This window comes from Drosophila subpulchrella, unplaced genomic scaffold (genome assembly GCF_014743375.2).
Source record: "Drosophila subpulchrella strain 33 F10 #4 breed RU33 unplaced genomic scaffold, RU_Dsub_v1.1 Primary Assembly Seq125, whole genome shotgun sequence".
Taxonomy (NCBI): domain Eukaryota; kingdom Metazoa; phylum Arthropoda; class Insecta; order Diptera; family Drosophilidae; genus Drosophila; species Drosophila subpulchrella.
In genome coordinates, this window is record NW_023665467.1 from 219,343 (window position 1) to 236,360 (window position 17,018).

Genomic DNA, 17,018 nt, shown 5'->3' on the forward strand with positions numbered 1-17,018 from the left:
GCAGTCGCTGCGCTACAATAATTTTTCCCGCAAAATTTTGGTCGCTACCTAAACAGGGCAGATTATAAGACAAAGAAGAGAGGGAAATGCAAGCCCCTTCTCAAATTGTGTACCTTATCCTTAGAATCTTCACAATTTCCCCATATGTGGGAGGAATCGTTTGTAATTCCACTACACAAGAAGGGTAGCAAAATGGAAACAAACAATTACAGAGGTATATCCAAATTGTGAGCGATCCAAAAGCTCTTAGAAAATATTATTACTCCATTAAGGTAATGATTTTTTGTCGAGTCAATCCTCAATATGCGACATACACGCTGAGTGAAGGCTCGTAGAATAACTCTAGTAAACGATAATGGCGTTTTTTTTTAACCCAAGACTAAAATTTGCTGATCATATTTCGTCCATAGTGAATAAAGCTAGGGGTGCGCTTGCCTTTATTAAAAGGTGTTCTAAGGAATTTGATGATCCTTATATTATATAACACCTTATTTATTTCCCTTCTCCGCCCGATACATGAGTATGGGTTTCTCGTCTGGAGTCCCCAATACGGAATTCATGTTGATCGTATCGGGTCTGTACAGAAAAACTTTTTGCTATTTGCTTTAAGGCGCCTAAGCTGGGATGCAAACCTCATTTTACCTTCTTATTCTAGTAGATTACTTCTAATTAACTTACCCTCCCTAGCCAACAGCAGAATTATGATTGGAACAGTCTTTATTTATAAATTTACTCGAGCCAGCTAAACTTTTCTGTTCCATGCAGATTAACAAGAAATTACATTCCCCTAATTTTAAATCATTGTAGATCTAACTATAACTTGCACGAACCTTTCAGAGTATTATGTTCTGACTATAATAGACTTTATTCTATTATCTCGAAATCTTACTCTCTGCCTCGTTTTATGTTAAAACGATTAATATTACATTTTCTATCACAGAATTTGATCCTACTTGTTTTCCTCAAAATATATCTTTATTTTTCTACACGTCTATTGCATACGACACACGACAGCGCCCCACGGCCGGTTAAGCGGAGGATCCCGCGCAAAAAAAAATTTATGTGTACCGATTTTTGATCCTTTTACTGCTTTCGAGTGCTTTTCAACACCGAACTAAGATCTTCCGTCTCTTTCTTGGGTATGTAAATGCACTGGCGGTTATTGTAGAGAGCCAAAATGCAAAAAGCGAAATACCATTGTTCATTGTACAGTTTAGGAATATACATTTGACATTAAGCTACTCGGAATTAGGCGTGTAAATGAAATTGGTATTCAGTTTATAGGGTAGAGGACAGAGGGAGACAAAAAGGAAGAGGAAAGTTATATTTACCACGACATTCGGCTTGCAACTAGTTACACACACACATGCAGAAATAAATACGTCATTGCCTGGCTTTGACGTAATTTCTTTTCTTAACTTCTTTATGAGTCGGTTTTTTGGGTGTTTGAGTTAGGTATTGATTAGTTACACACACACATGGAGAAATAAATACGTCATTGCCTGGCTTTGACGTAATTTCTTTTCTTAACTTCTTTATGAGGCGGTTTTTGGGTGTTTGAGTTAGGTATTGATTAAATCAATACACACTGTTGTTCTAGCATTAAAACTGCAGGCATTAGAGTTTGTGGCGGTTTGTGGGCGTGGCACCCTGGGCAGCGCAGGAATCTCCCGAGCCTGCATGCCTAATCCCAGCATGCTATCTTTAATAGTTTCCGCAATCACAGCTTTCATATGGGCAGGCAGACGTACATAGCTATATCGACTCCCGCTAGTGACCCTGATAAAGTATAAATATACTTTATTGGTTTGCAAACGCTGCCTTCTACCTGTTACATATTTTCCGACGAATCTAGTATACTCTTTTACTCTACGAGTAAGGTGTATAAAAAGTAACAAAATTTACGTTAGTCAAATGCATTTTATCTCAAGTAAAACTTGATTCACAAGTTAAAGATTCAAAATGCAGGATTGCGTCGACCTTTGTTATTATCTTGTTGTCTCTACCAAAGTGTTATCTTCGAGTAGAAGCTATAAAATATATTTGGATTATTAGTGTTTGAATTATATAATACGATTGCCATTTATGGATGCAGCCAATGCATTTGAACAATTTTTTATACCCGTTACTCGTAAAGTAACGCCACGCCCACTCTAACGCCCACAAACCGACCAAGCCTGTGGCGCCCACAATTTTCATGATAGGTAAAAATTGTAACTGAAATGTATTAGTCTCGTCAATACCTATCGATTGATCCAAAAAAAAGTTGCCACACCCACTCTAACGCCCATAACGCTTAAATCTGTTTACCGCCACATAACCATATATTGAGATCGCGGGTAGGTAGCGCATTGCTATCTCGCATTGCTGCTTGCACATCTCCATTTCCCCTTTGTCCCTTTAGCTGAGTAACGGGTATCTGATAGTCGAAATAAACGCAATAGTCGAATGCGTCAACTTTGATATACCCGCTACTCTCTTGACCAACTTAATACCTACTTGACCAAATAAATATAAATTCAATCGAATTGTTTTCACTTTTGCCAACACTTTTATCTACAGACTATGTCGTTACTGACCATGTACTTGCCCATATACGCTCGTTTAAAGGTAATAACTTTAAAAGTTGCCGATAGAGAAATAAAATAAAAGCGAACGGTCGGATGTACAAACAGACACACGAACATGTGATGATCCTCTCGGCTAGTGATTATAATCTAGAATATGTATACTCTACAGGGTTATATACCTGCATAACTCTCGTTTGCGATATCGCTAAGGAACTTTTGGTCCACTGGGAAGGTTTGCCATTTCATCATGGACAGATATATTATCCAACGAGACGAAATAATTAAAACTTACTACCGAAATTAAGAGTCAGTGGCCTCAACTTTATGGATAAGGCTAATTTTTGGCCGAATAGCAAGGTTTTTGGTCAGGCAGCAATTTACACGTACTCCATGAGTCACCATTGCATCCCGCAAAAATTGCGGTTTGGCACGAATTGGATGACACGGATGGACTTGGGCAATATTTGGTGCCAATAGGAAGGCGCCACAAGCCACTCAGCGATATCACAATAGATTTATTAAAAACCAAGTTTGGTGAACGTGTTATGTCAGGAAATGGCCAGTAATTCGTCGCCTCGGTCTTGCGTCATGTCTATGGTGTATGCCAACAATCCAGCGACGATTGATGAACTTCTTACGAATATGAAACCTGAACTTTTGGGAGTATCGGCCGATTTATGCTTAAAAATTGTCGAAAATTGAGTTCAGCGCCAGGACTTTTGCAAGCATGCCCGTGGTGGCCATGCAAAGGAAATCATACACAGTAGCATCGAATGTACTTCCACAGAAATAAGAAATTTCATGGGTATGCTAACTATTTTTGTTTTATTTTAAAAAACGTTTGTAGCATTTTATTTAAAAACCCATTACAATTTGTTAATTTAATTTACGAGTAATCAGGAAGTCAACCAAAAAAAACAAGAAAGGAAGTTAGCTTCGGCAAGCCGAAGCTTATATACCCTTGCAGCTATATTTATTAAATTTAAAAACACAAAAAATTATATTCCCAATAGTATAAGATAATATGTCAAAAAACACCGAAGCTATAATTTGTTTCATATTATTTTCCTACCAATTTTCCGATCGTTCCTATGGCAGATAAATTATATAGTCGTCCGATTTTGATAAAATTAAATTCGAAATTCAGTACTAATTAAAAAATGTTATTTCCAAGCGTTGGAGGTTATATGTTGAAAAACACCGAATCTATAAATTGTTTCCTATTATTTTTCCACCAATTTTCCGATCGTTCCTATGGCAGCTATATGACATAGTCGTCCGATTTCGATAAAATTTAATTTAAAATTCAAAACTAATTAAAAAATGTTATTTCCAAGCTTAGGAGGTTATAAGCTAAAAAACACCAAAGATATAATTAAAAAAAATTTTTTTTTTTCGATTATTCCTATGGGAGCTATAAGATATAGTTGTCCGATCCGGCTGGTTTCGACTTATATACTACCTGCAAAAGATATAAGACTTTTGGGAAAGTTTCAGCCCGATAGCTTTTAAACTGAGAGCCTAGTTTGCGTAGAAACGGACGGACAGACGGACAGACGGACATGGCTAGATCGACTCGTCTAGTCATGCTGATCAAGAATATATATACTTTATGGGGTCGGAAACGTCACCTTCACTGCGTTGCAAACTTCTGAATGAAATTAATATACCCTTTGCAAGGGTATAATAATAAATGCAAGGGTATAATAAATATTTCATTATTTCGCTGACCGTTTCTTTGACAGCTATATGTTAGAGTCTTCCGATTTGTATTTAATATAATTCGAAATTCTTAAAAATACACAAAATGTTATTTCCAATAGTATAAGATAATATAACAAAAATCACCGAAGCTATAATTTGTTTCATATTATTTTCCCACCAATTTTCCGATCGTTTCTATAGCAGCTATATGATGTAGTCGTCCGATTTTGATAAAACTTAATTCGAAATTCAAAACTAATTAAAAAAAATGTCATTTCCAAGCTTAAGAGGTTTTATGTTAAAAAAAAAACACCGAAGCTATAATTTGTTTCTTATTATTTTCCCACCAATTTTCCGATCGTCCCTATGACAGCTATATGATATAGTCGTCCAATTTTGATAAAATTAAATTCGAAATTCAGAATGAATTAAAAAATGTTATTTCCAAGCGTAGGAGGTTATATGTTAAAAAACACCGAAGTTATAATTTGTTTCATATTATTTTCCCACCGATTTTACGATCGTTCCTATGGCAGCTATGTGATATAGTCGTCCGATTTTGATAACATTTAATTCGAAATTCAGAACTAATTAAAAAATGTTATTTCCAAGCGTAGGAGGTTATATGTTAAAAAACACCGAAGTTATAATTTGTTTCATATTATTTTCCCACCGATTTTACGATCGTTCCTATGGCAGCTATGTGATATAGTCGTCCGATTTTGATAACATTTAATTCGAAATTCAGAACTAATTAAAAAATTTTATATTCAAGCGTAGGAGGTTATATGTTAAGGAACACCGAAGCTATAATTTGTTTCATATTATTTTCCCACCAATTTTACGATCGTTCCTATAGCAGCTATATGATGTAGTCTTCCGATTTTGATAAAACTTAATTCGAAATTCAAAACTAATTAAAAAAAATGTCATTTCCAAGCTTAAGAGGTTTTATGTTAAAAAAAAAACACCGAAGCTATAATTTGTTTCTTATTATTTTCCCACCAATTTTCCGATCGTCCCTATGGCAGCTATATGATATAGTCGTCCGATTTCGATAAAATTTAATTTAAAATTCAAAACTAATTAAAAAATGTTATTTCCAAGCTTAGGAGGTTATAAGCTAAAAAACACCAAAGATATAATTAAAAAAAATTTTTTTTTTCGATTATTCCTATGGGAGCTATAAGATATAGTTGTCCGATCCGGCTGGTTCCGACTTATATACTACCTGCAAAAGATATAAGACTTTTGGGAAAGTTTCAGCCCGATAGCTTTAAAACTGAGAGCCTAGTTTGCGTAGAAACGGACGGACAGACGGACAGACGGACATGGCTAGATCGACTCGTCTAGTCATGCTGATCAAGAATATATATACTTTATGGGGTCGGAAACGTCACCTTCACTGCGTTGCAAACTTCTGAATGAAATTAATATACCCTTTGCAAGGGTATAATAATAAATGCAAGGGTATAATAAATATTTCATTATTTCGCTGACCGTTTCTTTGACAGCTATATGTTAGAGTCTTCCGATTTGTATTTAATATAATTCGAAATTCTTAAAAATACACAAAATGTTATTTCCAATAGTATAAGATAATATAACAAAAATCACCGAAGCTATAATTTGTTTCATATTATTTTCCCACCAATTTTCCGATCGTTTCTATAGCAGCTATATGATGTAGTCGTCCGATTTTGATAAAACTTAATTCGAAATTCAAAACTAATTAAAAAAAATGTCATTTCCAAGCTTAAGAGGTTTTATGTTAAAAAAAAAACACCGAAGCTATAATTTGTTTCTTATTATTTTCCCATCAATTTTCCGATCGTCCCTATGGCAGCTATATGATATAGTCTTCCGGTTTTGATAAAATTTAATTCGAAATTCAGAACTAATTAAAAAATGTTATTTCCAAGCGTAGGAGGTTATATGTTAAGGAACACCGAAGCTATAATTTGTTTCATATTATTTTCCCACCAATTTTATGATCGTTCCTATGGCAGCTATATGATATAGTCGTCCGATTTTGATAAAATTATATTCGAAATTCAGAACTAATTAAAAAATGTTATTTCCAAGCGTAGGAGGTTATATGTTAAGGAACACCGAAGCTATAATTTGTTTCATATTATTTTCCCACCAATTTTACGATCGTCCCTATGGCAGCTATATGATATAGTCGTCCGATTTTGATAAAATTAAATTCAAAATTCAGAACTAATTAAAAATTGTATTTCCAATTCTACGATCGTTCCTTTGGCAGCTATATGATATAGTCGTCCGATTTTGATAAAATTAAATTCAGAATGAATTAAAAAATGTTATTGCCAAGCGTAGGAGGTTATATGTTAAAAAAACACCGAAGTTATAATTTGTTTCATATTATTTTCCCACCGATTTTACGATCGTTCTTATGGCAGCTATATGATATAGTCGTCCGATTTTGATAAAATTTAATTAGAAATTCAAAACTAATTAAAAAATGTTATTTCCAGAAAAGGAGGTAATAAGTTAAAAAACACCAAGGATATAATTTTTTAACATTTTTTTTCGATTATTCCTATGGGAGCTATAAGATATAGTTGTCCGATCCGGCTGGTTCCGACTTATATACTACCTGCAAAAGATATAAGACTTTTGGGAAAGTTTCAGCCCGATAGCTTTAAAACTGAGAGACTAGTTTGCGTAGAAACGGACGGACAGACGGACATGGCTAGATCGACTCGTCTAGTGATGCTGATCAAGAATATAAATACTTTATGGGGTCGGAAACGTCTCCTTCACTGCGTTGCAAACTTCTGACTGAAATCATTATACCCTCTGCAAGGGTATAAAAACACCGAAGCTATAATTTGTTTCACATTATTTTCCCACCAATTTTCCGATCGTCCCTATGGCAGCTATATGATATAGTCTTCCGATTTTGATAAAATTTAATTCGAAATTCAGAACTAATTAAAAAATGTTATTTCCAAGCGTAGGAGGTTATATGTTAAGGAACACCGAAGCTATAATTTGTTTCATATTATTTTCCCACCAATTTTACGATCGTTCCTATGGCAGCTATATGATATAGTCTTCCGATTTTGATAAAATTTAATTCGAAATTGAAAACTAATTAAAAAATGTTATTTCCAAGGAAAGGAGGTAATAAGTTAAAAAACACCATGGATATAATTTTTTAACATTTTTTTTTCCGATTATTCCTATGGGAGCTATAAGATATAGTTGTCCGATCCGGCTGGTTCCGACTTATGTACTACCTGCAAAAGATATAAGACTTTTGGGAAAGTTTCAGCCCGATAGCTTTAAAACTGAGACACTAGTTTGCGTAGAAACGGACGGACAGACGGACATGGCTAGATCGACTCGTCTAGTGATGCTGATCAAGAATATAAATACTTTATGGGGTCGGAAACGTCTCCTTCACTGCGTTGCAAACTTCTGACTGAAATCATTATACCCTCTGCAAGGGTATAAAAACACCGAAGCTATAATTTGTTTCACATTATTTTCCCACCAATTTTCCGATCGTCCCTATGGCAGCTATATGATATAGTCTTCCGATTTTGATAAAATTTAATTCGAAATTCAGAACTAATTAAAAAATGTTATTTCCAAGCGTAGGAGGTTATATGTTAAGGAACACCGAAGCTATAATTTGTTTCATATTATTTTCCCACCAATTTTATGATCGTTCCTGTGGCAGCTATATGATATAGTCGTCCGATTTTGATAAAATTAAATTCGAAATTCAGAACTAATTAAAAAATGTTATTTCCAAGCATAGGAGGTTATATGTTAAGGAACACCGAAGCTATAATTTGTTTCATATTATTTTCCCACCAATTTTACGATCGTTCCTATGGCAGCTATATGATATAGTCTTCCGATTTTGATAAAATTTAATTAGAAATTCAAAACTAATTAAAAAATGTTATTTCCAGAAAAGGAGGTAATAAGTTAAAAAACACCAAGGATATAATTTTTTAACATTTTTTTTCGATTATTCCTATGGGAGCTATAAGATATAGTTGTCCGATCCGGCTGGTTCCGACTTATATACTACCTGCAAAAGATATAAGACTTTTGGGAAAGTTTCAGCCCGATAGCTTTAAAACTGAGAGACTAGTTTGCGTAGAAACGGACGGACAGACGGACATGGCTAGATCGACTCGTCTAGTGATGCTGATCAAGAATATAAATACTTTATGGGGTCGGAAACGTCTCCTTCACTGCGTTGCAAACTTCTGACTGAAATCATTATACCCTCTGCAAGGGTATAAAAACCTTAAGCTTCAATCTCTGGAGCTATATGTCGTTGACGTTTTTAAAGTGGTGTTATGTAATTGCATAAAATATAGCAAAATCGATTTCCTTTATAGGTATTTGGCTACTTAGGAGCATCGACGATTTCGTTTAAGCTAAGAGTACAGCTGAAAATGTGCTACGACTTACCCAAGAATTTTATTTTATATAAATTATTTTATGTATTTATTTTAAAAAGTATAAAATACAGAAACATGTTTTTTAGAGCAAATTATATTTATTTTTTTACAAAAGTTTGCAATTATGTTTGAAGTGTATCATCAAGTTCTTCTTCTTTTATAATGGATTGCGGAGATGCACGTTTCAAAACTTTTGTTACAACATCAGTTAATGAATCCCTAGCACCTGATTCTAAGATATCTGAAATTTTTGTATATATCGAATCGTCAGTTCTTAACCTTAAAATAGAAATTAATGCTAGTTCTGAATTTGATTTAACGTATCCATTCTTTTCCTTAGTACCGTTCACTAGCATGGGGACTAAATATTTAAAAACTTCAAGATTAATTTGATCAGCTGTTAAACTTTTAGAAAGGTGGGTACAACTTTTTGCAACCAACTGTTTAACATCGTTGCTAGAATGATTCATAGCTCTAGCTAATGCTATTACAACATTAAAAGGGAGTTCATAATTATTGATGAGATAGTGCTCCAAAAAATAGGTAGCAGCTCTTATTGCATTGCAAGCAATTGACACTTTGTCTGATGAAATATTGACCAAAACATAAGATATAATCTTTTCGTGCAGATTTGAAGAAAGTAATTCGTTGGGACATTCTTTTAAAGCTACAAACAAAACTATTGTGTATCCATGCTTTACTAATAGATCATCCGTACTATCCGTCAGTATTAAATTATTAAATAAATCCTCTACTTGTCCAGGCGCTATGTATTTTAACATCGCCCCCAAGCATCCGCCAACGGCATTGCGTGTGACATCTTCGTGATGGCCAATCATACTTAATAAGGTAATATAAGTTTGTTTTTTTATTGGTTCCGACATTTTATCTCCAGATCGACTCACAATACTGCGAAGAGCATGGAGCATTGTTTCTCTAACAGAAGAGTCATCTGAATTTTTTATTCCGTTATGAATTTCATTAAATAAGGGATCTGCTCTAGAGTGAATTGCTACTAACTCAGATAAAGCTTTTCCGGCTTTCATCCTTACGTTTCTGTTCTGGTCATGCAGCGCTTTAAGAAATGTGGTCTGAAGTTGTGGTAAGAACTGCTTCAATAGGACACCCACTTTATGAAGCAAAATTGACAAAGTTTCCAATACAGCGGCCTTAACGGCTGCATTAAAACGGTCACCTAGTATTCGAATTAATGGACCAGTTATATGTACTACAGATGGCTGCAATGATTGTGCGTTAGTTAAGAAAATAATTTCTCCTAGTCCTTGTGCAGCGTTTTCTTTTTCCTCAGGTAATCCATTTAAAATAGCTTCTCGAAAAACTGGTAACAGCGGAGTAATTCCTTTCGGCAAACAAAATCCAGGAAGCTCCGGTCCTTTTAGTTCGCTTGCTGCAAACCTAACTGCTTGGCGCACATCAGACACGTGGGAGATTTGCTGTGCGGCATTCAGACCTTTAATTACAGCATTGAGAGCTTCCCAAGATTTTTGTAATATTTCTTTATCATTATCAACCAACAGTTTAAGCAAGCATCTTAAAAGTTGAGGAATGTATTGCGAGTAATTTCCTGGTGAGTGAATGCAAAATGCAGATAGTAAACTTGCTGATGATTTACGAGTGCATAGGTCAGAAGAATTTGCTGATATAAGTAATGTATCCATTATTGTTCGAATTCCAATTTCGTCTGTTACCGACAATATAACTGTTTGACAATAATCGATCTCCTGCTGTTCATTCGGAGATCCGTAGGCTTCTGATAGGGCCTCTAATAAAGCTGATAATATTTTTGGCAGGTATTTTGTTAACGCTTCACCAGCGACAGATACAAGAATAGATAAGGCTTTTGTATTTACTGGTGGAGAGGTCAGTTGGGGCACCAGATATGGCAAAACTACTCTTGATTTAATGGACATTACCTGCCTAAGGCCATCCAAAGTATTCTCAGCAACAGAGGGGTCCGGGTCTGAGAGACCTTCTAGCATAAACGGCAGGATATCATCTAACGCCCGAGAGCCAACTGTGCTATGTAACGATTCAAATGTTTTAGCTGCTGCTTCTCGAACTTCAGGCAATGGATCGCACAAAGCCTTACGGACAGTAGGAACTAGACTATGCACAAATGTAAGTACCATTTCTTTTGATGTAGATCCCATTATTTCAGATAAGCCAATGCAGACTCCTTGGCGTTGATCAGGGTGATCGGAGTTTAAACCATTTTCAAGAATAGGGATAATTTCTGGTAAAACTCGTTCCCCTAGTTTTCTTACCAAGTCACCTAAAGTTCGAGCAGCCACTTGTCTTTTATCATAACTTGTACTAGCCAAACATCCTAGAAGTAAACCAAATAATGTTGGAAGAATCTCGCGCAAAGTTCTCGGAGTATTTGTCACAACAACTTTCCAGACATGCAACGCAGCTTGCCGTACCATTAACGAAACATCACTTCGTCCCATGTAAAGTCCTGATAATACTCTATTTCTACGTTCATCTCCTAAAAAGCGAATAATAGCAGTGTGAGAATGTTCGGTGCCAAAATTATCATCTTCACTTGCTGTTTCTGTAGTCATTTTGCCAGATACTCCAGATATACGATACAATAAATCTCCTAGTAGTTGAACTGAACTATATCTAATCCGCCAGTTGTCATCAAATAATCCTTTTTCAAGCTCGGGAAGTAAAAGTGCCACAGCAGTTTCTGCATATAAATTAACAATTCGCTGTCCTGCCTTGAGAGCAGTATCGCGAACATATTCGCTTTCGTCCGCCAAAGCTTTTAAGATTGGATTGATAATTTGCCCTATGTATGGCGTAAATGCTTCTGGAAATGCTCCAGGCATGTATATAAACATCATTATGTATCCATCCTTCACATGTGGTGCAATGTCTAAGCGTTCTGCAGTCGAAATTATTTCTGGCATTAGTTTATGCATTTTCTCGACACCAAGTCCTCCAACTACCTCGGATAGGCCCTGTGCTGCTCCACTGCGATCCACACTGCTAGACTCGGAAGTTAATGTTTCCATAAGCCACGGTAATAAATTTTCAAATGAACTTTCACCCATACCCTTCACCATAGCACCGAGTGCTCGAGCTGATACAGCACGCACTTCAGGGACTGGATCTAATAAGGATGATTTAAGGCCAGGAATTATACTTGGTAAGTACGGTGCTAGATCTTTTTGGTCCGTTAGAGAATACATATTTCCTATTATTTGTGCTGCCATTTTTCTAGTTTCTGTGGATCGGTCCATGAAAGCACGTTGCACCACTGGCATAATTAATGCTAAAGACGGAGCATCAATAAAATGTATAAATTTAGTTTTTAATAAGCTTTGAAGACAAGTAGATGTATTATTAGAGGGATCCTCCAACGCATCCAAAAGCACGGGAACAATAGCTTGAATTTCAGGATTTTTAATAACGGACCCAATTACTTTCAGAGCCTCCGCACCAGATTCTTGTACTTTAGTGTGGGAATCTCCCAAGACTTCAATTAGTTTCGGCACTATACTAGGAAGACAAGATGACAGTTGCTTCGGTGCACAGAATGCCATTGCCCCTAATAATTCAACAGAGGCTGTTTTTGTTCTCCACGAATCTTCGTCAAGAGCTTCCAAAAGAGAAGGAAGAACTAGTTTAACTCCATGTGCGGAAAGTTTTCCCATAACTACCTTTGCTGTGTCATCGGCTGCCTGTCTTACATATTGGGAGGGATCACCAAAGCATTGTAACAAGTGTGGCAACACATGAACTATATAAGGTTCAAATAAACGACCAAGTGTAGTGCATAAAACTTCAAAAGCGAACAAAGCTCCCTCTCTGGACCTATAATTTTTTTTTTCTTGAATATAAGCTGTCAGTTTCGACATTATATCTAATTGTTTAAGAGATAAAATACCAAGACCTTTAACTATGCCGGCGATACCATAGGCAGCTCCGCGTCTCTCGCCGTATTTGTCGGACTTTGCCAATGAGTGTAATAATTTTTTGATCATTGCGGGGGCTTCCTCTTTCACGGATGGCATAAGATGGGGTAAACAGTTCGAGACCGCTTCCTGAACTTGTTGTGACGGAGTAGACAATGCTGTTAATAATCTTTTAACAATAGGATCAATTCGCTTGTCATCCTTTTCCAAATGTCGTGCTAACGAACCCATCAGAATAACAACAGCTTGGCGAATATTATCATAACTTTGAGATTTTGGCGCTTTATCGAGAAAATCTTCAAACACAGGTAACAAATTCACTATTGTTTTATTTCCGTGTAAATCAACTATCTTTAATGCAGCTGCTAACATTTCTTTGTGTACGATATCGTCTCTGTCACCAAGCCCGTGTGATACCATAAAATTCATAATAACATCAATGTCTTCAATAGATAATAATGGAGCGATAGCGGAGAATGCAATGGCAACACCCCTTCGAGGTTTCCATTGATCTGTAGCAGGCTCAATTTCACGGTCAAATTTATCCAGTACTGGAGGTATTAGTGATAACTTTTCATTGTAAATTGAAAATAATTTCTTTATTAGGCATTTTCTTAAGTTTTCTTCATCAGCCAATAGTGGGATCAAGGATTCTGAAGCTGATTTTTGGATACATAGTTCGGGGTGTGTGACATCACAAATTATATCGTCAATTCCGGGTAAGGCAAAGTTTGTAGTATTCCAAATAAAGATGGCCAGTTCTCTATTTTCTACCTCTGTATCATATTTTGCTATCCAATATCGAGTTACAACTTTTTTTTGAAGACTATTGTCAATTTTAAGGTGATTTACAATTCCATCTACCATTATATTCAAGGATTTTAACGCAACTTTTCTAACCGAGTCAGTATTAGATTGCAGGGATTGTAGAAATATATCTATAATTTGGTTATCCGGGGTAGCACTGGAAATACTACCATTTGAAGATTTCGCTACTTCTAAGATGGCAGCAGACGTTTGTGCTGCGAGTTTATTGTTGTTTTTAAAAATATATAACAAAACTTCAAACATACCAAATCTAGGCATAAACTGCGGCTTACAGTTAACCTTGTCATTTGTATGCCTAGCTATTATTTGTATGCCTTTCGAAATAAGTTCATTGTTTGAATCATTATTTAACAGTAATAGAGCACGCTTTAGAAACTCAAACGCATAAGAAAATGAGGGAGAGTCAAGTAAGTTTGATTTAACATGATTGTCAAGATCGAATATAATATCATTAATAGCTTTGTTTATATTTAAAGTTTCATATTCCTCTTTTAAAATGCATGACGGGCCTTGAAGCTTTATTGTCGCTACTGCAATGTCACGTCCAAGTTTTGGCTGGAAAGTAAAACACAGGTTGCGCAAGTATAGGTAAAGATCTGTAAGAACCTCTGCACTCAAAGGGCTCTTTGAAGCTTGCAAAATATGGTCCAATAAAGCATAAAAATGTTGTGACATTTGTTCTCCATTTCCAGAACATGATGCTTTAAGCAAGCTTATTTTAGCTATTAATTTTTCATGAAGGTTGTGAATCCGTAACTTTACTCTTAGTTCTTTTTCCATTTGAGTTTTAATTTGTTCTTCCTGCTTTTGAGTATACCTTATAGTTTTTAATTTTCCTTCTTTTTCTCTTTTCTCATCAATTTCACGACGAAGTTGAATCTCTTCTAACTGCTCCTTGTAACTGTAAACTTTATTTTCTCTTTTAATACGAACGGTTTCATATTGTGAGTCTATATGAGGTATTACACTTTTATCATACAACTCACCTTCTGGAGTCAAATATGTCAAATATTCCTCATTGGAAGAGTGATAATTGGTAGAATTGCAAAGATAAGTTTTTAAGTGATTTACAACTGTTGGTACAATAGGATTAGGACAAATTCGAACTAATGCTGATATGGTGTTTTCGTATTGCGCATTACTTATAAAATTGTTAATATATTTATTAACTATTTCACTATTTTTAGCCAATATGAAATTTGTTGGATCTAAACTAAAATGTCTCTGAATGGTTATTTCCCATAAGTATGGCTCATTCAATACAATTGCAGGATGATGTGATATAAGTAAAAGTTCCATAGCAATATCCATAGCTTCATTATACGAAATATCGTTTATACTGGTCAAACATAGTAACGCGTCTACATACGCTTGTGTTGGAGTTCCAAATTGATCAATTGAAGTGTCCCCGTCATTTTGAATGTTGACTAAATTAATGCGTTTACCAAATTCATAGATAGCTAACTTTACGAACTCTATTCCTTTTGAAGCACTTAGTATTTTTTTTACCTGGCCAGTAGTGTAATTTCGAACCTTTACTGAATTGCTACATAAGTTGTAAATTAAAGTGCGAACTAATGGTTCCAACTCTCCTCTAATTTTGTCATGATATGAATTGAGCAATATTCTTGTCATTAATGATATATTGCATAAAGTCTCGGTCGGGGCTATTGCAGTAATCTTTTCATTAAAGAAATATTTTTTGTTCATATCAAAAACTGTGGTCCAAAAAAAGTTATAATTTTCTGATGGCTTTTCTAAAATAAGCATTATACAAGCTATGCAGACTGCCTCAGTCAAATTACATAGTTGTGATGAGTTTTGCAATGCTTTAGTGTAAAACGAAATAAGATCTGGTATAATAGCACTATGGTTATTAATCTCGGTACATTGTATGGATAAAAGAAGCCATTCGAGATAACTTTGCCGAATTATTTGATTTGTGCTTTTCATCCGAATGCCTGTTTTAAAAATGTTCATAACCACACTTGGTAATTTGTTCGTAAATTTTTGGGTCCACAAGGCGAACATGTCTAACATGCAACAAATTACTTTTTCCTGAGTTTCACACTCCAGCGCTTTCCAAAATAAGGTAACAGCTTCATTTAAAATGTTGGGCAAATTGTCTTGGTTTATGTTGTTGAAGCTTAAATAGCCAGCTCCCTGAAATAAATATAAAAAAATAACATTAATGATTTATGTATACATATATGTTCAAAGAGCAGGCTGATAAGTTTGTATAATGTCCATAAGGCATAACTAAAATCAGTTTGATATTTTTAAAACCGTTACTCCTACGGTTTTAGAGACAGTTGGTTTGAAAACCAAACAAAAAACTTTCAGTGGCACAGAATCTGTACAGTCTTGTATACTTATTCGCAAAGCGTACAGCACAAAAAAATGAAACGTTGACTTTAACGTCAAATAATCAAATATTATGTTTCCCTTTTTTTAAAAAAACAATCCCAAACACACTTTTTTTTAAGAAATCTGGAGAACGGTTTAAATTAATATCAAATTTTAGTATTTTTTGTTTTCACTTTTTCAAGAACCAATGTTCTGAGATCGACATTATTCGACATCTTTTAATAAAAAGAAAAATCTTGCTCTTGTGGCGAACTTAATCTAAAGATGAAAAAAATAAGAAATAAATAATGAGAGAGACATTCTCTCAGAAATTTTTCGGAAGGATTCCAAAAGTAAAATTTTTGATCGCGAGTTTATATTTTTTCAACCAATTTTTTTGGCAAAACTAAAAACGAACAACTTTGACTGCGCAGAAGAAGACACTTGGCAGGAGCTTCTGGAACTTAAGTAATCATTTAATTAACTATTACCTGTAAACTGCAAAATCATCGAATTTATAGCTGGGAAAAATAGAACAATAAATTTTCAAATGGTCATCACTTGAGATAATTTTCTTAACACAATTGCTTATATAGCTATCGACTTGAAATCGAACAAATAAGATAGCAAGGGAATTTGGACCAACGAATCATAAATTATATCAAAAATAATCCTGAATTGTTTTTTTGCGTTTTGTACTGACAGCATCAACATCCATTAAAAAAAATAACAAGAATCTTGATACCATTAAGAGTGCATATGTCGCTGTAAATTGCTTGCCCAGTAATTTTGTACTGTTCCTTGTATTGTGTATTAACCTTGGCTACGAATCACAATCTTATAGATATTTCAAACCCAGGATAACTTACAAATCGTTTTGAACTTACTTAAAAAGCAGAACTAAGCCCAATACCAAGTTGATGTGGTATTATGTTGTTGGTTTAATATGATATTACAGACTTTTAAAAAAAAAGGGTATCCCCTTTTACCAAATTTAAACATTTTACGACGATATTGTTGCAGTCCAAGTTTTTGGAATTTAGTTAGTCAAATATTGGAAATTTTCTTTTAAGCAACTGTTTGACTTTTGACATTTTGACAGAACAAATGTGGCAGGACTCGGTTTTTAAGATTAATCAAAGCAAACTCAATCGATCCGCTTCCTCTACCAC

At 34.9% G+C, this 17,018-nt stretch overlaps 2 protein-coding genes across 2 annotated transcripts in view; one reads left to right on the plus strand and one right to left on the minus strand.

Moving 5' to 3' along the window:
• Positions 1-2,281: 2,281 nt before the first annotated feature.
• Positions 2,282-17,018, plus strand: part of LOC119558646 — a 59,991-nt gene continuing 45,254 nt past the window's right edge. Inside the window, exon 1 of the mRNA XM_037872043.1 lies at positions 2,282-3,375. Within this exon, the coding sequence (XP_037727971.1) occupies positions 3,344-3,375 (32 nt within the window). The 5' untranslated portion in view covers positions 2,282-3,343. The remainder of the gene's footprint in view (positions 3,376-17,018) is intronic.
• The window catches only part of LOC119558645 (eIF-2-alpha kinase activator GCN1), a 51,228-nt gene continuing 43,014 nt past the window's right edge, over positions 8,805-17,018 (minus strand). Inside the window, exon 4 of the mRNA XM_037872042.1 lies at positions 8,805-15,663. Coding sequence (XP_037727970.1) covers positions 8,851-15,663 — 6,813 coding nt within the window. The 3' untranslated portion in view covers positions 8,805-8,850. The remainder of the gene's footprint in view (positions 15,664-17,018) is intronic.